Source organism: Mobula birostris, chromosome 10 (genome assembly GCF_030028105.1).
Source record: "Mobula birostris isolate sMobBir1 chromosome 10, sMobBir1.hap1, whole genome shotgun sequence".
Lineage (NCBI taxonomy): Eukaryota > Metazoa > Chordata > Chondrichthyes > Myliobatiformes > Myliobatidae > Mobula > Mobula birostris.
The window spans coordinates 18,292,161-18,316,329 of record NC_092379.1 but is presented as its reverse complement, the minus strand read 5'-3'; the positions used below and the strand labels follow the sequence as shown (position 1 = coordinate 18,316,329).

The following is a 24,169-nucleotide window of genomic DNA, read 5'->3' as shown; positions in this document are numbered from 1 at the left end:
CAGTTTCAGCGTGGAGAACGCCTACCTTGATGAAAAAGAGGATGCCTGTGACGCCCTGGGAGAAATTGCAGTCAACACTGGGTGAGAGCTTCCAAAAGGTCCATCTCCCTCCTTCTCAAACCCACCGACATTCCCCCAGGGTCTCCACTTCCCCATCCTCCAGTCAGGCTGCACCTGAACACTGCCCTCACACCCAAGGGTCAGAGCTGTCTCTGTTTCCTGAGGAGACTGAGGTCCTTCAACATCTGCCGGACGATGCTGAGGATGGTCTACGAGTCTGTGGTGGCCAGTGCTATTATGTTTGCTGTTGTGTGCTGGGGCAGCAGGCTGAGGGTAACAGACACCAACAGAGTCAACAAACTCATTCGTAAGGCCAGTGATGTTGTGGGGATGGAACTGGGCTCTCAGGGTGGTGTCTGAAAAGAGGATACTGTCTAAGTTGTATGCCATCTTGGTCAATGTCTCCCATCCACTGCAAAATGTACTGGGTGGGCACAGGAATACATTCAACCAGAGACTCATTCCACCGAGATGCAGCACAGAGCGTCATAGGAGGTCATTCCTGCCTGTGGCCATCAGACTTTACAACTGCTCCCTTGGAGGGTCAGACACTCTGAGACAATAGACTGGTCCTAGACTTATTTCATAATTTACATATTACTATTTAACTATTTATGGTTCTATTACTATTTATTATTTATGGGCAACTGTAACAAAAACCAATTTCCCCTGGGATCAATAAAGTATGACTATGACTATGACAACAAGCTCAGGGGTAAGCCTGGGCAAAGCAGACCCCCACCGTGGAACACTGTGGACCCCCCTTAGGGCATACACCTGTAATATCTGTCACCACAGACAAGTTTGTCCCCTTGTCACTTCTCTCTGCCATTCTGAGCCAGAAACATTGGCCATTCTGGTCGGAATTGCAGACCTCTCAACCTATCCCCAGCACCCTCTTGCCCTTTCCCTTTCCCCTCCCCCTCCTCTCTCTCCCCCTGTCTCTCTTCCCTCTCCATGTCTAAAGCAGTTTTGTTTTGCCATAGGGTTGCCTTTATGCCATACATGGAGTCGTGCTTTGAAGAAATCTTCCGAATCACTGATGTAAGTACAATGTTGTCTGAACCTTGCTCCCCAGCACCAGAAGCTACTGCTCCTACAGTGACCTCCCAGCTGTTCGGTCCTGGTCAGGGCAGCTATGATTACCTGTGCAGTGACAAGGGAGATTTTTAACTTCATTTTAAGAACAATGGGCTTCTTCACCACCCCAAGGAGCTGGGCTATGTAATTTAACACCACTGCACTGTTAGCTTGGCAACTACATAACGTAAGTTTGGTTTCCCAGGATACACTGTCTGTCTGTCAGTCCATTTGGTGGTGGGCGATTTGGTGGTCAGTGCAAGATCGACAGCTGATCTATCTTTGCCAGTTTGCTCATTCTGAGGGCTTCCTTAGTGCAAGTTAGCTTCTCTAATTCCTGCATTTAACATAGAAACATAGAAATTTACAACACATTACAGGCCCTTCGACCCACAATGTTGTGCCGACCATGTAACCTACTCTACAAACTGCCTAGAATTTCCCTAGCGCATAGCCCTCTATTTTTCTAAGCTCCACGTACCTATGTTAAGAGGCTCTTAAAAGGCCCTGTTGTATCTGCTTCCACCACTGCCACCAGCAGTGCATTCCATGAACCCATCACCCTCTGTGTGAAAACCTTACCCCTGACATCCCCTGGATACCTATTTCCAAGCACCTTAAAACTATGCCCCCTCATGTTAGCCGTTTCAGCCCTGCGAAAAGCCCTCTGGCTATCCACACGATCAATGCCCCTCATCATCTTATACACCTCTATCAGGTCATCTCTCATCCTCCGTTGCTCCAAGGAGAAAAGGCCAGTACACTCAACCTATTCTCATAAGGTACACCCACCGATCCAGGCAACACCCTTGTAAATCTCCTCTGCACTCTCTCTATAGTATCCACATCCTTCCTGTAGTGAGGTGACCGGAACTGAACACACTACTCCAAGTGGGGTCTGACCAAGGTCTTATTTAATATATATAAACTAAACAAGTAAGTGCTTAACTTGTTGGACAGCTCTTTGAGGTGTCTCAGAGTGGTGAAAAGCCATTCTGGAAATTGATGTGGATTTTTGTTTTGCCTCAGCTTCAGGACTAGGTGAAAGACTAATTCCAAGACATTGATATACTTTGCAGTATCCACATGTCAACGTCAGGAAATCTGCTTACGAAGCTGTTGGCCAGTTCTGCTGCGCTCTTTACAAAGTCGCTCAGGAAAATCCAACCGACCAAAACTTGGAAGGTAACAGTTCCTCCCCCATCTGAGGGTGTTGTATGTTTGGCTGTCGTGAAGCTGTTCTTTGGAGTCAGGCTGGGGTTATAAGTGCCATTTGCAGGCAATGGAGTCAGGCTGGGGTTATAAGTGCCATTTGCAGTCAAAGCTTGCCTGCTTGGGTATTTGTTGTCTTAAGCAAGCAATCTTGTGAAATGAAAGCAGAAACAGTTGAGACAAACAGGGGTAATGTTTTAGGTTGAAACCCTCTGTTAAGGGTCTTCATTGAAGTGCTAACTTTGGTTTCCCTCTAAACAGATGTTGACTGACCTGTGTTTCTGCACTTTCTGCTTTTATTTCCAAATTACCAGTATCTGCAATTTTTGCTTTTGATATTCTACATCCCTCTCTCTGTCATGCCTGAAACATCTGTGCACTCAAATGTTGAGCTGCCAAACATGTCCTTCATCCAACCAGGTTTCTGTAATAGCTAAGTTTTGTAGTTCCATGTGCTAACCAAGACTGTAAGCTCATCTGCCTTACCTGTTTTACTCCATGTGATCATTAACCCAGCCCTGCTTATTCGTACTTTCTCCTCAATCGTTCCCTCTGCTGCTCCAGTTCCCAAACCCCAAACACACCAGCTTAAACACTCCCGAGCAGCACTACACACTCAAGGCAACTTACCGTGGCCAATTAACCTATCAAGCTGATAGGTTTAATATTCACTCTTTGTGCAGTGTAATACAGAGAAAGGCGAGGTAAGATGCTTCCTGTCTGTAGAGAGTATCGTTGTAATAGTAGGCAGCCGTCGATCCCACAGGATCATGGGTTTGCGCCTCTGCTGGACTGTGTCCTCTCCAGGGTGCAAACCTGGGCAGGAAGATTTGAAGAACTGGCTGTTGCCCATGCAGCGGGTTACCCTGTCCACATCACTGATGTAGTCCAAGGGAAGGGCAACTGCCAATACAGCTTGGCACCAGTGTCGTCGCAGAGGTTGCCAGAGTGAAGTTGTAAACAACAACAAACTGTAGGGATCCCAGCTTCAGATTTCTTCCTCGGGGTTTACTCCTGAAGCCTTTCCCATGGGTGGGTATGGCCACAAGGCAGCGGAGGCTTAAAATCAGAGATTTCCTTCTCCTAGGTGGGCTGCCGTCCAAGGCTGACGAGCCCCACCTGTCCAAATCATTGTAATGATACAGTGTTAAAGTCAATGTCAGAACAGTGAGCTGGGGATGACGGGTTTCAGGTGGGTTGGAAGAGCAGTGTGTGATAGGCTGGGGTGTTCATTAATGTTAAAAATGGAAAGAGTTTCTAAAAGAAGCAAGAAATGCAAATTAAAGGTAAACTTTAATAAAACATTAGTGGTGTCACTGGGTCTCTCCCTAGCACTGATAATCTCACTGACATTTGTACCCCTTATCTGCCTCATACAAAGGAACAGTACTGGCTATTCTCTAGTCCTGTGGCTAAAGAAGGAACAGATATCTCTGACAAGGCCCCAGAAATCTCATCTCCTTCCTCCTTCAGTATTCTGGGATAGATTACATCAGGACCTTGATCAAAGTTGCTGGTGAACGCAGCAGGCCAGGCAGCATCTCTAGGAAGAGGTACAATCGACGTTTCAGGCCGAGACCCTTCGTCAGGACTAACTGAAGGAAGAGTTAGTAAGATCTCCCCCTCCCCCTCCCACTTTCAAATCTCTTACGTTGCTTGCGTTCACCAGCAACTTTGATGTGTGTTGCTGTTCATTGGCGAATCAACACTCTTGTTCAATAGGCCAAAGCACAGTGGGGGGTGGGGGCGGGATTTCTGAGAACGGCCTTCTGGGTCAACTGTATGTTTCTCTCATCCTGTGTAAAACAGGTGGGAGGGCCGTAGCAACACACATCAAAGTTGCTGGTGAACGCAGCAGGCCAGGCAGCATCTCTAGGAAGAGGTACAGTCGACGCTTCAGGCCGAGACGTCGACTGTACCTCTTCCTAGAGATGCTGCCTGGCCTGCTGCGTTCACCAGCAACTTTGATGTGTGTTGCTTGAATTTCCAGCATCTGCAGAATTCCTGTTGTTTACATCAGGACCTTAATGTTTTAGGATACCCAATGCCTCCTCTTCCTTTGTAGGAGGAGGGAGCAAGCCAGAACCTCTGGCATAAATCCACACAATCACAGGGATTTGGCACAAACAGTGCCAGAGATCAGGACTGAACCTGGTTCACTGGAGTGGTGAGGCAGCAGCTCAGCTATCCACCTTCATTTAGGATGGAGAGAAAGGAGAGGCTGGGAATGTGCTCCTTCAGCAGGAAGGATCTTGATGAGTAAACAAGGAGATACTGTTGTTTGTGCATTGGAGGGAGTGATGAGCATCTGAAAGACCCAGGGAGGGCATGACAAGGATTTTTGTGTGCATTGTGGTAGTATCACATGAAAGTCGGGTGGGATCTGATAGCATTGGTTACATACCAGCGTGGTGGTGTATGAATATCTGAGTATTTCAGGCTCTCACAAAGGGTGAAGTGGCAACCTCCTATGGAAAATTAAACTTACCTAATCATGCTGAGCTGAGCTAATATTTATCTCTCAGCCAACATCTTATCTGGTTGTCTGTTTAATTTGTGCTTATGGGAGCTTGTTGTGAGCAGATAGTATGCCAAGGTTCAAAGCTCATTGCAACAATTGCATTTTGGAGATATTGCACTATAATTCTTTTGAAATGTCCTGTGGACATGAAAAGTGCTATGTAAATACAAGACTGTGAAGCCAGCTGTGACTCTGGAAGGCAGAAGAACCAATGTAAAACTGGAGCATGACCCCTCCTCTAAGCCTCTAAGCAAGTTTATTGAATGCAAAATACGTAAATGAACTGTGCTTAGTACAAACATGACACTTGTAGCCACGGTAAACATTATCAACCTATTCCGAATATAAAAACAACAGGAATGTCCCCACTCTTAGTTGACTCTTGAAACACAGGTGTGTTGTCTCAGTCTGCCCCTTACCTCTGCCTATCGGATAAGCTGATCCCTACTTTCGTGTAAGGTTATTAAAGCCACCAAGAGGCCACTTCACCATTTTCCCAAAGAGCATGCTTTATTTCTATTTCCAATCAGAATCAGGCACATTATCACTGACTTAATCAACATGAAATTCGCTGTTTTGCAGCAGCAGTACAGTGCAAAGATATAACATTGCTATAAATTACAGAAATAAATAAATAAGTGAACAGAAAAGGAATAATAAGGTTGTACCACCTTTTCAGTGAAAAGGTAGGTGCCCCGTGCAGGAAACCCACGTGCAGAGATGCAGGCCATCACTCCTGGCAGCAGTGCTGAGTGAGTAGCACTGTGTCCTTCGACTGAGCCAAAAGCAAGTTCCCATCTGCAAGTGGAATACTGAAGGACCTGCAGCCTCGAAGAGCAGTGGAAGTCCTGCTTGGTGCCTTGAGGCTAATATTCATCTCTTAAGACACAGTTAAAGCATGTTGGGTTTCTTCACGTTGCCATTTGTGGGAGCTTGCTGTGCAGTTCTGGCTACGGGGGTTCTCTACATAGAGAGCATGTGTAATGTACAGGAGGTAGAGCATTGGCTGCAACACACATTTTCATTGTCTGAGCTGCACAGAAGCAGGTTTTAACACAGCATACTGAACTTCCCTTATGGGCATCCTATTTCTGTGGAGCAAGTGTTGGCCACTGGCTTCAGGGCTTTTGTCCAGGAGTGTAACCAAGTCTTGACCTAATGCAGCCGTTTGTGCTGGAACTGTGATGCTGGCCTGTCCCACACCTCTGTTTCCTCTCAGCAGGCTCATCCCGAATCCTCTCAGTCTGGATCTCACCTGCCACCCTTTTCCTCCCCCGATTCTTCAGTGTGTTATCTTCAAGCTCATGGATCCATTCCACATTTCCAGCATTTTCCATTGTCCCCTACTGTTCCGAGCGGTGCTTCCAACCATTCAGCACAATTGTATTAGGTAACAGCAAAAAAAACCTTTCAGCCTAACTTGCTACTGTAGGGCCTTTTTAAAGAAAACAATTTAATTAGTTCCATCATCACATTTGCCAGTTCCCCAGAGCCTTGCATAGTTTTTCTCATCTATTTAATCAATTTCCTTTTGAAAAACTTAATTCTGCTCCAATCTTCCATTTAGGCACCAAATCATAGCAACTTGCTTTGCTCCTGCTCTCTGTGTCTCTTGCCAAGAGGACCATTTCACCCTGTTACTTTATCCAAATCCTCCAACAAGTACAGTAAAGAAACAACCTTAGCATCGCCAGCCTCCCACATATCTCTTCCTGTAAAATCTCCTGAGCTTTCCCCAGGACCTTGTCCTCTTTCCTAAAGCCCATGCCCACAGATGGACTGAGTTCTCAGAATGAGACCCACACAATTATTTACAATAATCTTCTGACTTTTGTACTTGAAAGCTAAGGATTTTTCCTTTTCATTTCAACTTATCTTCTCACCTTTGGAGATGTACACACCAGGATTTCCTTGATATCAGTTCCTCCTGTGCTCACCTCTGTCTCTGCTCTTGTTCCCTTTCTGTGAGCATTGGATCAGGGCAGCTTCCATTTTTTTTAATATACAATGACTCCAATATTACAACAAAAACATACGCTGAGTGTTCCAGTTAATTGGAACATATCCGGACCAGTACATTTAGACCCAATTAAGCAGCAGCCCCAATGAGTCATGGTTTCATTGAAATAGTTAAAAACATATAAAAAGACAAGCTAGCATTTAACTGTGAGAAATAATGTACTTAATTGAAATACAGAGCAAAGTAGAATACTGCCAATACTATAATACTACAAAAATGTGTATTAGTTCCTAATAGTTATCAACGGAGGAACTCATGCTGCCATGTTTGTTTTATTGTATGACTTAAATAAACAAAATCAGCAGAGAACAAAAAGTTAGTGAAGATTATAGACTGCCTTCAGACAATACTTTCAAGATTACTTCCTCCAAATCTTCATTTTCATTGTAACGTTCAAGATGATTGTCAATACCTTCCAATTCTTCATAGTTCCTAACCTGGTGAAGCAGTGAAATTGTTTCATCACTTTCACTTCTGGCCGTTTCTACCATCTCCAAGCCTGAATGCTTGAAACCGCAGTGAGCAAACAGTTCTGCTGTGTTGGCCTGCTGCGTTCACCAGCAACTTTGATGTGTGTTGCTTGAATTTCCAGCATCTGCAGAATTCCTGTTGTTTAAAGGGAATCCTGGCTATTTCCTTAATTAATTTTTGTTCTTTCAGAATTGTCCCAAATAAGTGGTTGCATTGATTAACCAATGGCCTATTTAACTAGAATCTAGTGTATACAATATTCAAGACTGTATAAAGCATACTCTTTACAGTTTTAAATTAAAATATCAATATTACTCTCTACAACATACTTGGGCCCCTGTGGGTCCCACTGTTCCCAGAAATTCCTCATTGTACCTGTGAATACCACATGCTCCTTCTCCAGGAACACCAAGGCCCAGACATAACCCCAGAAGAAGGGCAGACCCCTTGACCACCTGCCACCTAGACCTGTGAACAGCCACGTGGCCAGGACCAGATATAAACCAAACAGGAGATCTCCCGAGCGACTTCCCCCCCCTCCCCCCACTGCATCGGGTGACCATAGATCAGGTGAGTGGGGCTGAAGTGTGACCAGAACCTGAGGAGAAGCCTCAGCTTCCCATTAACAGTCTGTCATTGTAGGTGCTTGTCTGCTAGACAGAAGGTGGTGCTGTCTCCAAGCAGAGCTGCAGCCGTGCTGCAAGAAGGACTTTATCCTCACACAGGCATCATGCTGCCTGTTACTGTGACGTACAGTTAGTGGGGTGGCGGGGTGGGTTCCTGGGGTGAAGGGCTCCATGTTTATCCTCCCTCCTAATGAAGGAACCTCAACTTTCTATCCTAATATCCCACATGTACACATTTCACAGATTTTACAGAATCTTCCCAAAGTAGACAGTGAACATTCTGGACAGAAGGTTGCTCTTCAGTACCTCCAGCCAGATTCCTCTTTCAGTCTGCTCCCAGCATTTAGCATTGTGGGTTCCTTACTCACAGAAGTCAATTTGTCTTCTTACATCACTGCTTTCATTCACACCATTCCACTCTCTCTACCTGCGCCTATGCCATCAGATTTACAGGGTAATGCTTTCCTTCCTCAGTACTCGTTCCCCTCACTGTACACTTACAGAGTCACACTTTTCCACTATCTATAGCTTTACTAATCTCAGTAAACTTACACCTACCTAACTTTACCTGTTCCCCATCTCTGTAAACCTTCCTGTTGCAAAGTTGAAGCCCAACTGATCCACTGAACCTGCCCACCAACATGTCTTTTCATAGCCATGTAAAATCCTCAGAGAGAACTATGCTAAAGGGAGAACCTGAGGAAAGAAAGAGATAAAATACTTGACAAAATTCCTCTGTGGCAAAAACTAAGCCAGGCCCCTTAATTCCAATACATTGCAAAATCTCCCCCCAAAGACAATAAACTTTGCAAATATTCTTGCTACTCTCCGATAGATCTCCACAACAGTAAGAAGAGCTCAAGACCAGGACATTTTCCATAGTCAGGTATCTGGGAGAGCTGGTGTCCAAGTGTTTAATCATTTACTGTTGGTAATTGTTCCACTGACAAGTATTTCCTGCTGCACTATTAAACCATAATCAGCAGGTGGCCTTTTAGTTTTGTCTTTTGCCCGCTTATTTAACCCATGAATATCCACTTATTCACTTCATTATAACAATGCTGGTTTGATTTTTGCCACTGATTTCCTGTCTTATGAAATATGTTCTCTTAATTTTCTTTATAATGGAGAATTAAAATGTGAGTAAATAATCAGATATATTGCTATTTTATGGGACCTGGTCTCATTCTGAATGCCCTCACTCCATTCAGTATTGCTAAAGCCTGCAGGGATGTTGCTCGATAACTGCTAAGTGTTGCCCAATTCCTGCCCGGTGTATGCTCAGAGAGCTCCATGTCTCATGGTAGAGGAGAGCATGTTCCTGGCCTTGTGAGGGACTAGGCTGAGTAGCTCCACACAATAAATAGGAGTGTGAAGGATCTTTGCCTGCATCCTGGCCTCGGATCTCACAGAAGGAGGGAACATACCCATGATCTGAGCAGCAGTATTTTTCCCCGGCCAAATTCTGGTCCATCTATCTCCAGCTCCTGCTCGTTAACCCTCTTCCTCACCCACCCCTTCCCTCCAGCACACACATTGTGTGTCTTCACTCATTGCAGGTTTCCAGAAGTTACTATCTATGGTCTTTCCAAACTACCTGAAAACCATCCATGAGGAGAAGGACCGGCTGGTGGTCATGACGATCTTGGAATCCATGAACAACGTGCTGAAAAACTGCAAAGGGGATGTGCTGAAGGAGCCAGGCCGCTTGGACGAAATCTGCAAAGCCATCAAGAATGTGCTGCAGAAAAAGGTAGGACAAAGCTCCCTGTCCCTCTGCGTCCACTCTCAGAGGGAGCACCCAGAAAGTGTGGTCAATGTCTCACTATGATATCCTGTGTCTGAACTAGCTGGGTTCTCATTGTTTATTCTGTGTCCCTCAGACAACCTGCCAAGATCCAGAAAATGAAGAGACAGAGTCAGATGAAGAGCAGGAGGTAGGTGGACTGGGGTTTTGTTCAAGGCAGTTCAGCTTTCCACATTTTTACAGTCTTTAATTGTTTTTTTTTAAAACGCTATTAAACCATGTTATTACCAGATCAGCTAACCTGCTAGTAATGCACAGATGTAAAACTAGAAGTATTTACTTCTATCCAATTCGAAGCATAATATCAGAAAAATAGTCTGAGTGGTAAAGGGCAACAAGATCTCAGAGTACAGATATAAAAATAGCTGCAGGTTAATATTATCATATTAGAGAAGGTAAATAGGGCACCATGGTTATTTCTGGAGAGGGTTTATGCTAACTATGAACCCATGGTGAGGGTAAAACCACTCTGCACGCTGATTGCAGTTCTGTCTTTGGGTAGTTTGAAAAATAACGTCAGTGGAGAAGCTGGTGAGAAGATATAAGACCCTTGCAGAGGTGGGTATTCTCTCTTTCTAAGACTCCAGGGTGGCCTAACGTTGAACTACGAAGTTCCAGTAGTGTTTGTTAGCCTACAGAGAGTGTGTGTGAGCTTGCTGGTTGGAAGAGCTAAACCTGATGTCTTCAACACAAGGCAGTCAGTAATAAACCCCACTGGGAGTTCAGGAAGAACTGTTTTCTCACAGGGTGTGGCAAATGTGGAACTAGCTCTCACAAGGAATGTTCACGTGGTTATTTTCTAAATGGACAGAAAATCAAAATGGGGAAAGCCTCATGTTCATCTGCAACCCTCTCAGGTGATTGAGACCATGTAGACCAAATGTTTTCACAGAGGTTTTTTTCAGTTCAGACCAGACTGTTATTGTCTCTCTCATGTGCACAGTGCACCAGGCTCGGTAGCTGCTGGGTACATACCATGTCATTGTAAGGTGCACCCCACTCTCCTGAACATCCTGCCCTGACAGTCCCATCATCTCTTCCTGCCGCCATCTTCTCTCCTCCTTCGCATTGGCAGGAACTTGCCTGCTCTGTCAGGCAGAGTGTTGGAGCCCCTCTGTCAGAAGAGTGTGCTGCATTGGCCAGTCAGTGCACAGAGGTTGGTGCCTAGTGCTCTGTCTGCTCCTGCATAATGCAGAGCCCCATTGCTCCCCCATTTTCGTGCAGGCAAACAATAAAGTGCAAGATCATAACAAGGTAGATTGTGAGGCTAACGGTCCATCTTATCGTACAAGAGGTCCATTCAACTGTCTGCTATCAGTGAGATAGAAGCTATCCTTGAGCCTGGTGATTTGTGCTTTCAGTCATCTTCTGTCTGATGGGAGGGGAGAAGAGAGAACATCAGGGGTGGCTGAGGTCTTTGATTATTGAGGTTAAGAAGTGCTGTCAGATTTATTTATAGATTAGATGCAGAGCAGAATGTGTATGGGCTTAGATAAAGAGCACAATTCAGTGAGCCAAGCCCTAACCATCCATCTTCCTCTTCCTCCTCTAACTGATCATCTGTTTAACGATCCCATAATTATTTGAAAGCAGGCCTGTGTGGAAAGTGCTTTAGGTTGGTGACAAAGGTTGTAGATGTTATCACTGCCACAACATCTCCTCCTTCCCTTTCTCCCATGGTCCACTCTCCTAGTTAATTCCTTCTTCTTCAGCCCTTTACCTCTTCCATCTATCACTCCCAGTTCTTCCTTTCATTCCACCTACTTACCTTTCCCTCTCCTGGTTTCATCTGTCACCTTCTAAGTTGTACTCTTTTCCTCCCCCCCCCCCACCTTCTTGATTCTGGCTTCTTCCCCCTTTCCAGTCCTGATGAAAGGTCTTGGCACAAAACATCGACCCTTTATTCATTTCAATAGCTGCTGCCTGACCTGCTGAGTTCCTTCAGCATTTTGTGTGTGTTACTCTGGATTTCTGTTGTGGTTGTGGGTTACCATGTTCAGGAGCACCATTCTGTCCTGTTCCATGCAGTTAAGTAATGGTCAGGACTGGGACTGACAGTGTAATTTAAGTCCAGGTTGATGTATATGATGTGCCATGGTGGAAGTGGGGAGTTGTGGGCATCCACTGCCCACTCTTCTCACCAAAGTCAAAGGTGAGCAGCTCCAAATTCCTGAGCGGCAATGAATCAGAGGATTTACCCAAGGCCCAACAGATTAATGCAATCACAAAGAAGGTATGCCAACAGCTCTACTTCATTAGGAGTTTGAGCAGATTTGGTATGTCAACAAAGACTAGCAAATTTCTATGGATGTGCATTCTGACTGGTTGCATCACCAGCTGGTATGGTGGCTCCAATGCATAGAATCGCAATGGGCTGTAGAGGGTTGTAGATTCAGCCAGCCCCATCACAGCCACAACTCCTCCCCACCATCGAGGACATCCTCAAGAGGTAGTGCCTCAAGGAAGCTGTTGTCACTGAGGCCCTCACCATCCGAGACATGCCCTCTTCTGGTAACTACTGTCAGGGCGGCCGCTTATGTTGCCTCTACATAAGCTGTCTCCAGCACATCCTGGGAATTACCTGGCGTGACCGGGTGCCTCACACTTAAATACTTGTAAAGACCAACTGCAGGAGTATTGAGGCCATGATCACCCAGTGTCAGCTGCAGTGGCTGGGGCACGTGATAAGGATGCCCCCATGTCGGCCACCCGGCAGAGTGTTATACAGCCAGCTACGTCATGGTCGGCGCTCAGCTGGAGGGCCGAAGAAGCGCTATAAAGATCAGATGAAGGATGCCTTAAGGAAGTGCAAGATCAGACCTGAGGACCTGAGAGATGTTGCTGCTGACCATACCACTTGGTGACAGTGGCAGGAGAGGTTGACTGGTGCTGGAAGCATGCGGTGTAGTAGACCTCTGTGGCGATGAGGGCTGGCATCAGGAAAGGCATTGAGGAAGACTGGTTCTCAGGGAGATCACCTTATTGGGTAGGTGCAGGTTCACTAGCCAGCAGAGGAGAACATAGCCTGGGGGAAGCAACGAGCCAAGAGCGTCAGATGGGGACCAAAGACTGGGGCAAAAATTAAATAGCTGGGTGAGCTCAGCAGGTCAGGCAGCATCTGCTGAGGCAGAGGGAGGGTCATGTTTCAGATTGTGGTCTGTCCTGATGCAGGGTCTTGACATCGAGCCATCCCTTTTCTCCACGGAGGCTGCCTGACCTGAGTTCCTCCAGCTGATTGTGTTTAATCCAAAAACTGACAGCAATGGTGCCAAGGCAGGCCTTTACTCTCCCTACCCTCACTTCCCTCCCCCACACAAGTTGCTCTTCTGTTATCTGAAGCTCCCCTGTACACTATTTACTGAAAATCTGTGGATCCACCCCCTGCAATCTCCTTATAGTTCAGTATTCAGCTCCTCTGCATCAGAGAAACCAGGTGACCGTTTAGTGGAGCCCCTCTCTTGATGCCATGTAGAAGACCTTGAACTTAACACAAATTCCACCCCTAACCTATTTTTGGCCTGCTGTGTGGGATCTAGCTGTCTGTGATAGTTCACAAGCTGCCTTCTTTGCAAGAATGATTAAACTCCATTAAGTTTGCAACTCTGTGTTCTGAGGTGAAGGGATGAAATTAATGAAAGCAGTGGCTATGGCAGGCCCCTTCTTTTACCCTTTCATACAGCATCTCCACCTTCAATACTATAATTCCAGGCAAACTCAGCACCAAATTCCTTGATCTTGGACTCAACACCTCCCTTTGCAACTGCATCCACAGTCAATAAAGATAGGCAACAACATCTCCACCATAATTATTCTAAACACTGGTGCCCCACGAGGTTGTGTCCTCAGCCCCTTACTCTACTCCCTGTACACTCATGACTGCATGGCCAGATTCTGCTTCAGCTCCATCTACGAGTTTACAGGTGATACCACTAGTGGTCCATATCTCTAACAATGAGTCAGAGTCTAGAAAGAAGATAGAGACTTTACTGATATGGTGTCATGACAAACTTCCTTCAATGTCAGCAAAACAGAAGAGCTGGTTATTGACTTTGAAGAAGAGCTGGAAGTTGAGGAGGGGTGCAGGGCATAAGCTCCTGTCCACATCAGTGGTGTTGAGGTTGAGAGCTTCAAGTCCCTAGAAACATCACCAACACCTCAACTTCCTCAGATGGCTAAAGAAATATGGCATTTCCCTATCGATCCTTACTAATTTTTATCGGTGCATCATAGAAAGCTTCCTATCCAGATGCATCATGGTTTGGTGTGACAAGTGCTCTGCCTGTGGCTGCAAGAAACTGTAGAGAGATTTGGATACAACTCAGCACATCATAGAAACCAGCCTCCTCTCCATGGACTCTGTCCATACATCTCACTGCCTCACTAAAGCAGCCAGCATAAATAAAGACCCCAGACGTTCCCTCATCTCTCCTCTTCCATCTGCTTTGTCATTGTTTTACATTGTTCTACTTAAGTACACTGTGTAATGATTTGATCTGTGTGAACAGTATGTAAGACAGGCTTGTCACTTTACCTCAGTATTTGTGACAATAATAAACCAATTCCAACACCTATACCCCTTCCTAATTTGAACACTTCAAAGAGCCCCAGTGCCTGTAGCCCGAATCAGCATAAGACTCCAAGTAAGATGAGAACAGAGCTGTCCTTGATGTACCTGTGACGTAGAGATTATCATAATGAGGATGAGGTTATAGAGTACTTGGTGACACAGGACAAGGTAGGACAAAGTCAGCATGGTTTCCTCAAGGGAAAATCTTGCCTGACGGACCTGTTGAAATTCTTTGAGGAGATTACAAATAAGATAGATAAAGGGGATGCAGTGGGGGTTGTATATTTGGACTTTCAGAAGGCCTTTGATAAGGTGCCACACATGAGGCTGCTTACCAAGTTAAGAGCCCATCGTATTCCAGGAAAGTTACTGGCATGGTTAGAGCATTGGCTGATTGGTAGGAGGCAGTGAGTGGGAATAAAATGATCCTTTTCTGGTGTTCTGCAGGGGTCGGTGTTAGGACTGCTTTTTATGATGTACATCAATGATTTAGATGATGGAATAAATGACTTTGTTGCTAAATTTGTAGATGATACGAAGATTGGTGGGGGGGCAGGTAGTGTTGAGGAAACAGGTAGGCTGCAGAAGGACTTAGACCAATTAGGAGAATGGGCAAGAAAGTAGCAAATGAAATACAATGTTGGAAAATGCATAGTCATGCATTTTGGTAGAAGAAATAAGTGTGCAGACTATTTTCTAAATGGGGAGAAAATCCAATAATCTGAAATTCAAAGGGACTTGGGAGTCCTTGTGCAGAGCAACCTAAAGGTTGACTTGCAGGTGGTGGGGAAGGCAAATGCAATGTTAGCATTCATTTTAAGAGATCTAGTGTACAAGACCAGGTATGTGAGGCTTTATAAGGCACTGGTGAGGCTTCACCTTCGAGTATTGTGAACAGTTTTGTCCTCATCTAAGAAAGGATATGCTGGCATTGGAGGGGTTCAGAGGAGGTTCATAAGGATGACTTTGGGAATGAAAGGGTTATCATATGGAATGTTTGATGGCTGTGGTTCTGTATTGGCTGGAATTTAGAAGGATGGGGGGGGATCTCATTGAAGCCTTTCGAAAGTTGAGACCTAGATATGGCAGATGTTGAATGGATGTTGCCCATGGTGGAGGAGTCTAGGACAAGAGGGCACAGCCTCAGGATAGAGGGGCAGAGAAATTTCTTTAGCCAGAGGGTGGTGAACTTGTGGACTTTATTACCACAGTGTGGAGGCCAGGTCTTTGGGTGTATTTAAGGCAGAGCTTGATAAGTTCTTGATTCGACATGACATCAAAGGTTATGGGGAGAAGGCCTGGGTGTGGGGCTGAGGAAGGGATAAAAAAATGGATCAGCCATGATTGAGTGGCAGAGCAGACTTGATAGGCCAAATGGCCTAATTCTGCTCCTGGGTCTTAGTCTTATAATAATAATAATAATAATAATAAGTACCTTATTGATCCCGAGAGGCAATTTCTTTCGTTACAGCAGCAGCATTTAAAAACACACTTAGCAGTGTGCAGACTTAACTGATAATAAAATACAGAATAATAATATGCACAATAATAATGTAAAGAGGAGAAAAACAATGGTCTGTCCGCTGATTGACTCTAAACACGGAATTCTTTGCACAAGCCAGATTGTTGACAATCCTCAGTGCTTCAAAGCAGAATGTCATCTTTACCAAACCCATACTTCACTGCAATAAATCTGCTGGTTATAAAACCCTTCGGTTACCTAAGCCCTGTGTGGAGGAGAAGCTGGGTCATAGCAGGATACAAAGCCAGCCAGTCTTTGATCTTCTTCATGTCTCTCATTGAATGTTGGAAGAGTTCAGGCAGCATGCATTCAGCTGGGTACCGAGAGCATTTGAACGTTTAGTATAGTTTCTGTTCTGTTTCAGGAGGTGGACAGGCATCTTAGGACTACTTAAGAGCAGGTTTAGCCTGTTAAGGCACATATCTGCACAGGCACGGAGGAGTTCTGCCTCTGGGGTCTGGGGGCGGCATGCAGCCAGAAACTGGAGAACCTCCTTCCCTGTCTGAGAAATTTCGGAAGGAGCAGAATTCCAAGTGTCGCAACATTCATTATTCATTAACATGCTTTATTCATTCATTTCTGACCCCTTTCCTCTTCCCCTTCCATTCTCTCTCTCAATAGCATCATGCAGATAGATATGCCACTGAATAGGGATTTTGCCCCTGCTATACTCATCCCTTCCCCTTGTCAAAGAAAAGCCCCTTCCCTCTGCTCTCCTTTCCTCTCTTCCACCTATTGCTCCTTTGACTGTTTTCTTGTCACTGTTATATAAATAACTTGCCCCTTTTATTGGTTACTGCTTCCATTACCTCCACCACAACTAAGCCATCTCTGGCTACTCTGTATTTCTAGTCCAACAGTGGATCTCCAGTCTCACTTTCTCCTCTAGTGTCTGAGAACATAACCATGTTCTACTTGGTGCTGAAACATCTGGCTGTATCTCACTATGACTTCTGTCTCTTTATGCCACACACTGCCTGACATCCAGTCCAAGGCAAGTTGTTGCCCCTCTAGTCAGACACTGGGAAGAATGGTCATAGTCAGAAAATTACAGTACAGAAACTGACGCTTCAGCCCATCTAGTCTATGCCAAACTATTTAAATTTCCTAATCGCATGTCCTGCACCGAGCCATAACCCTCCCATCCATGTACCTATCCAAACATTTCTTAAATGTTGAAATCAAAATTGCACCTATCACTTGTGCTGGCAGCTTGTTCCACACTCTAACCGCCCTCTGAGTGAAGAAGTTTTCTCACATGTTTCCCTTAAACATTTCACCTTTCGCCCTTAACCTGTGACCTCTGGTTATAGTTCCACCTACCTCTGAGGAAAAAAGCCTAATTGCATTTACCATATCTATACCTTTCATAATTTTGTATTCCTCTATCAAATCTCCTCTCAATCTTCTACGTTCCAAGGAGTAAGGTCCTAATCTATTCAGTCTTTCCTTATAATCAGGTCCTCCAGTTCAGGCAAAATCCTTATAAATTTTCTCTGTACTTTTTCAATCTTATTCACATCTTTCTTGTAGGTATGTGACCAAAACTGCACACAATACTCTAAATTACGCCTCACCAATGTCTTGGACAACTTCAACTTAAGGGGCCACAGTCTGAGGATAGAGGGGAAGCCTTTTAGGACCGAGATTAGGAAAAACTTCTTCACACAGAGAGTGGTGAATCTGTGGAATTCTCTGCCACAGGAAACAGTTGAGGCCAGTTCATTGGCTATATTTAAGAGGGAGTTAGATATGGCCCTTGTGGCTACGGGGGTCAGGGGGTATGGAGGGAAGGCTGGGGCGGGGTTCTGAGTTGGATGATCAGCCATGATCATAATAAATGGCGGTGCAGGCTCAAAGGGCCGAATGGCCTACTCCTGCACCTATTTTCTATGTTTCTATGTATTCAGTACATTGATTTTTGAAGGCCAATGTGCCAGGACCTTTCTTTGCCACCATTTTCAATGAATTATGTACCTGTCAGATCCCTTCGTTCAACCACACTTCTCAATGCCATACGTTCACTGTAAGACCTATCCTGGCTGGTCCTACCAAAGTGCAAAGTCTCGCACTTGTCTGCATTAAATTCAATCTGCCGATTTTCAGCTGGTTCAGATCCGGCTGAAAGCTCTGATGGTCTTCCTCACTGGCCATTGCACCCTCAATCTTGGTGTCACCCAAAAATTTGCTGATCCAGTTAACCACGTTATCATCCAGATCGTTGATATAGATGACAAATAATAACAGACCCAGTACTGATCCCTGCAGCACTACACTTGTCACAGACCTCTAGTCAGATCTACCACCACTCTCTGGCTTCTCCCACAAAGACAATGTCTAATCCAGTTTACTACCTCATCTTGAATGCCAAGCAACTGAACTTTCTTGACCAACCTCCATTGTGAGATCTTGTCAACTGTCTTGCTAAATGAAGTCCATGTAGATAACATTCACTACCTTGCCTTCATCAACTTTCCCAGTAACTTCCTAGAAAAACTCTATAAGGCTGGTTAGACATGACCTACCATGCACAAAGCCCTGGTCAATCCCTGTTTATCCAAATACTTGCAGTATATATCTGGTCCCTTAGAATAGCTTTCGGTACTGGTGTCAGGCTCACCGGCCTGTAATTTCCTCATTTATTCTTAGAGCCTTTCTTAAACAGTGGAACAACAGTACCTCACCTGTCACTAAGGATAATTTAAATATCTCTGCTACAGCCCAGGCAATTTCTGCACTTGCCTTCCCCAGGGTCCGAGGGAACCTTGTCAGGACCTGGTTTTGGGTTCCACCTCCCTGCACCAGATTGTTCTCTGAACTGAGTCCACCTTGCTCCCTGTAGGCTACCTCCACTTATTCCTCACCTCTACAGAGAGGTCAGCCCAAAACTGTGGGACTGGGACTTGGAAGCAGAGTTTGAGGGCACTGACCTTGCATTGTAGTGTTCTGGAGAAGAAGTTGCAGAGACATTATTTAAAGCCATTCCTTCACATCGTTTACTAGCATAGTGTCGATCAGTGAGATGTAAGCGGGGTAAGGGTGTATTGGGCAAAGATGCCATACAACAGACAGATAGCAGTCAGTTTTCTTACAGAAAACCAGATAATTACTGCAAACTGCACAGTCTTCTTATCCTGTGGCTGTATTACAATAAAATCAAATAAATCAAGTCCAAAGCACTTCCAGTGATTTTACAGTCGTAGCACGGAAACCGGTCTTTGACCCAACTGGTCCATGCTAACCAAGTTGTTGACTGAGCCAGTCCCATTTGCTTATATTTTGCCTATATTGCTCTAATCTTTAAAACTATAAAACTTTAGTCAGACTGCACTGGCAGTATTGTGTGCACCTCTGACCGCTCCATTATAGGAAGGATGCAGACATTGTGAAGAGGAAGCAACTAACCAGGATGCTGCCAGTATTAGAGGCTATGAGCTAAAAGGAAAGATAAGTTGCTCTCTTTAGAGTGTCAGAGGCTAAGATGAGACTTGATAGAGGTTTTTAATCTTTTCCCCAGGGTAGAAATGTCAAATACCAATGGACATGCGTTATAAGGTTAAAGGGGGGAAAGTTAAGGGTGATGTGAGGGACAAAATAGTGTTCATTGTCTGCAGTGGGTTACTGGGGTAATAATGGAAGCTGGCAATTTGGTGGTGTTTAAGAGACTTTTGGATAGACACATGAATATTAAGGGAATAGAGGGATATGAATGATACACAGGAGGAGAACTGTTCACTATAAATAGGCATCAAGAACAGCACAGTGACCTGTCCTGTACTGTTCCATGTTGTAATCCTTTCCTATCCATCTATTTATCCAAATCATTTACATATTGTTACTGTATCTGCCTCAACCACTTCCTTTAGCAGAGGCCAGAGGCTTACAGGGATATGGACCAAATGTGGGAAATAGGGACTAGCTGAGTGGATACCATGGTCGGCATGGACCGGTTGGGCAGAAAGGCTTGTATCCAGACTCCATTGTTCTATGACTATAGCCCTACTTGCGACTCCACTTTGAGGGAATATGGACTTGTACTCCTAGGTCCCTTTGTATCACTCCTGTTGAAGTGTAGTCAAGATGTTTTGTGTGGGGAGCAAACTTATCTCTTCAACTCTGTCTTTATTCCTTTTTGTTTTTATAGGACTTTGTTCCCTGGAACGTAGGTGATTAATGGGTGACCTGGTAGACAGGGTGAAAAGACATAGCTTTTCTTTTCCCCCCAGAGAGAGGATGCTAAAAAGCAAGAGGGCAGAGATTTAAAAGGAACATCAGGGGAAGCTTCTTCACGCTGATGGTTGTGCATGTCTGGAAAGAGCTGCCAAAAGTAGAGGTTGATGTGGGCACGTTAACAACATTAAAAGTCATCTTGATAAGTAGATGGGTAGGAGATGTTTAGAGTGCAATGGGTAAATGCGGACAGATGGAACTAGCTCACTGGGCAACACAGTTGTTATGGATGAGTCAGGCCAAAGTGCCTGTTCCCATTCTGTAAGTCTGTCTATTTGCAGTCACTTGCAACAGGGCCAGCACTGTCTTCGGCAGATTTCTGGAGGAACAGCCAGTCGCTTTGTGCTTCTCACATGTTTTTCTGTCTTGCAGGCAGAGTACGACTCCATCCTGCTGGAGTACGCAGGAGAGGGCATCCCCCTACTGGCCACTGCAGCGGGAGGGCAGACCTTTGCCCCGTACTTTGCTGGATTCCTGCCCCTGCTGCTATGTAAAACGGTAGGTACAGCTTCGGCACGGAAATGCTGCCGGTTGCTCCACCATGATCAAGGGCAGGTATGGTGCTGAGGGGTAGGAGGGTGGCAGATTGGGTGGAGGATGTGATGCTGAGGGGTAGGAGGGTGGCAGATTGGGTGGAGGATGTGGTGCTGAGGGGTAGGAGGGTGGCAGATTGGGTGGTGAATGTGGTGCTGGGGGGTAGGAGGGTAGCAGATTGGGTGGTGGATGTGCTGAGGGGTAGGAGGGTGTGGCAGATTGGGTGGTGGATGTGATGCTGAGGGGTAGGAGGGTGGCAGATTGGGTGGTGGATGTACTGGGGGGTAGGAGGGTGGCAGATTGGGTGGAGGATGTGGAGCTGAGGGGTAGGAGGGTGGCAGATTGGGTGGTGGATGTGGTGCTGAGGGGTAGGAGGGTGGCAGATTGGGTGGAGGATGTGGTGCTGGGGGGTAGGAGGGTGGCAGATTGGGTGATGGATGCGGTGCTGAGGGGTAGGAGGGTGGCAGATTGGGTGGTGGATGTGGTGCTGAGGGGTAGGAGGGTGGCAGATTGGGTGGTGGATGTACTGGGGGGTAGGAGGGTGGCAGATTGGGTGGAGGATGTGGAGCTGAGGGGTAGGAGGGTGGCAGATTGGGTGGTGGATGTGGTGCTGAGGGGTAGGAGGGTGGCAGATTGGGTGGTGGATGTGGTGCTGTGGGGTAGGAGGGTGGCAGATTGGGTGGTGGATGTGGTGCTGAGGGGTAGGAGGGTGGCAGATTGGGTGGAGGATGTGCTGAGGGGTAGGTGGGTGTGGCAGATTGGGTGGTGGATGTGATGCTAGGGGGTAGGAGGGTGGCAGATTGGGTGGTGGATGTGTTCTGAGGGGTAGGAGGGTGGCAGATTGGGTGGAGGATGTGCTGAGGGGATAGGAGGGTGGCAGATTGGGTGGAGGATGTGCTGCGGGGTAGGAGGGTGTGGCAGATTGGGTGAAGGATGTGGTACTAAGGGGGTAGGAGAGTGTGGCAGATTGGGTGGTGGATATGGTGCTGGGGGGTAGGAAGGTGGCAGATTGGGTGGAGGATGTGCTGCGAGGTAGGAGGGTGGCAGATTGAGTGGAGGATGTGCTGAGGGGTAGGAGGGTGTGGCAGGTCGGGTGGAGGATGTGGTGCTGAGGGGTAGGAGGGCATGGCAGATTGGGTGGTGAATGTGCTGAGGGGGTAGGGGGTGGCAGATTGGGTGGTGGATATGGTGCTGAGGGGTAGGAGGGTGTGGCAGATTGGGCGGAGGATGTGCTGGGGGGTAGGAGGGTGGCAGATTGGGTGGTGGAGGGGTAGGAGGGTGAAGCAGTTTGGATGGTGGATGTGGTGCTGAGGGGTAGGAGAATCTGGCAGATTGGCTGGCAGACAGGTGACAATGGGGCAGGAGCATTGACACAGGCCAACAGGACCTACTGCTCGTTACAGCCATGAGAGAACTGTGGGTATCACGGGAGCAGACCTGTGTTCAGATGAACTCCTCTGCCCTTCTCTTTCCTTCCCCTTCCCCCAACATATGTATATGAAACCTTCCTTCCTAATAAGGGAAATGTGCAAGCCTTGTGGGCTGTGTCTGGGCAGACAGGCACACTAACCCAGAAAGGAGTTCTGGAGACCTAGATTGGGACCTAGTGTGCCTGAGATCTCTGGCGTTCTCCAAGAAACGGTTGCCATTACTTTTGCAAGAACGTAATAAGGTGGAGAGGTTGCGAAAACCATTTTGCCGGGATGGAGGACTAAAGTTATAAGACAGGCAGGACAAGCAGTGATTGTTTTCCCTGGATTAAAGAAGGCTATGGGGTGACCTTACAGATAAAATTTCAAGGGGGATAGATAAGGTGGATGGTCACAGTCTTTTTCACAGGTTAGGTGAGTCTAAAACTGGGCAACACAGTTTTAAGGTGAGAAGGGCGAGATATAAGGGGCAAAATGGGGCAAAGGCCTGCACTGTTGCCCAAACAGATTTGTGGGACTTGAGTTAGAAGAAAGGCCCTTGGGAAGTGCTTGCCACTGTCTGGATAATGGACAAGAACTGGTCTTGTGTTTTAGAAACCGAGCTGCACTGTGGCCGAGAAATCCTTTGCCATCGGGTCAATTGCTGAGACGGTTCATGCCTTGGGGCCAGCTACAGTGCAGTTTGTACCCCGTTTGCTGCCAGTGCTTCAGGCTGGAGCCCGCGACACGGACGAGGAGGTGCGCAGCAATTCTGTCTTCGGCATTGGAGTGCTCGCTGAGCAAGGGAAGGAAGCCATATTTGAGTATCCTGAACTTGCAAGAAAATATAAACATTCTTAACATATCCTCTCTCTCCCCCTCTCCCTGCCTCTGTCTTCCACTTTGTCTGTTCTCTCCTTTTCCACAACTGATCATCGCTTAGTTGTGTAGTGTTGATGTATGTACACTTCTGTTTCTTTCTCTGTGCTGTGTGTGTGTTGCCAGACTCATTGTCACGAGTCCAGCAAGAGGCTGTGCCTGATAAACTTTGGTGCCTAAGGAGAAGTGGAATGTCATTTGTTGTCTTTTGTCTGTGGGACTCTGGTTCAGCTCTGCTGTCAGTTCCTTAACACTCATCGTCAGACACTACCCATCTCTGCTGGGAGTCCTGTCGTCCATCATTGCCCGAGAGCAGAACCGGCGGGTGGTGGACAATGTCTGTGGAGCCGTGTCCCGAATGATAATGACTAACCTGGCAGGTGTCCCTGTGGAACAGGTAAGGGAATGACACAGGCTCATGGTTTCCCATACCCCTGTCCCAAACCCATCCAATAGACAATAGGTGCAGGAGTAGGCCATTCGACCCTTCGAGCCAGCACCGCCAATCACTGCGGTCATGGCTGATCATCCACAATCAGTATCCAGTTCCTGCCTTATCCCCATAAACTTTGATTCCGCTATCTTTAAGAGCTCTATCCATCTCTTTCTTGAAAGCATCCAGAGACTTGGCCTCCACAGCCTTCTGGGGCAGAGCATTCCATATATCCATCTATCTGGGTGAAAAAGTTTTTCCTCAACTCTGTTCTAAATGGCTTACCCCTAATTCTTAAACTGTGGCCTCTGGTTCTGGATTCACCCATCAGCGGGAACATGCTTCCTGCCTCCAGTGTGTCCAATGCCTTAAAAATTTTATATGTTTCAGTAAGATCCCCTCTCAGCCTTCTAAATTCCAGAGTATACAAGCCCAATTGCTCCAATCTTTCGACATATGACAGTCCCACCATCCCGGGAATTAACCTTGTGAACCTACGCTGCACTCCCTCAATAGCAAGAATGTCCTTCCTCAAATTTGGAGACCAAAACTGCACACAGTACTCCAGGTATGGTCTCACCAGGGCCCTGCACAGCTGCAGAAGGACCTCTTTGCTCTTATACTCAATTCCCCTTGTTATGAAGGGCAGCATGCCATTAGCTTTCTTCACTGCCTGCTGTACTTGCATTCTTGCTTTCAGTGACTGATGTACAAGAACACCTGGATCTCGTTGTGCTTCCCCTTTTCCTAACTTGACTCCATTTAGATAATAATCGCCTTCCCGTTCTTACCACCAAA

General features: G+C 46.3%; 1 protein-coding gene across 1 annotated transcript in view; it reads left to right on the top strand.

Annotated features, from left to right (window-relative positions):
- ipo4 (importin 4) overlaps positions 1–24,169 on the top strand; it is an 89,244-nt gene that overhangs the window by 48,585 nt on the left and 16,490 nt on the right. The window contains exons 20-27 of the mRNA XM_072270013.1: positions 4–81; positions 1,047–1,104; positions 2,220–2,325; positions 9,550–9,743; positions 9,874–9,927; positions 20,489–20,614; positions 22,675–22,883; positions 23,203–23,335. Of these exons, the coding sequence (XP_072126114.1) occupies positions 4–81; positions 1,047–1,104; positions 2,220–2,325; positions 9,550–9,743; positions 9,874–9,927; positions 20,489–20,614; positions 22,675–22,883; positions 23,203–23,335 (958 nt within the window). The remainder of the gene's footprint in view (positions 1–3; positions 82–1,046; positions 1,105–2,219; positions 2,326–9,549; positions 9,744–9,873; positions 9,928–20,488; positions 20,615–22,674; positions 22,884–23,202; positions 23,336–24,169) is intronic.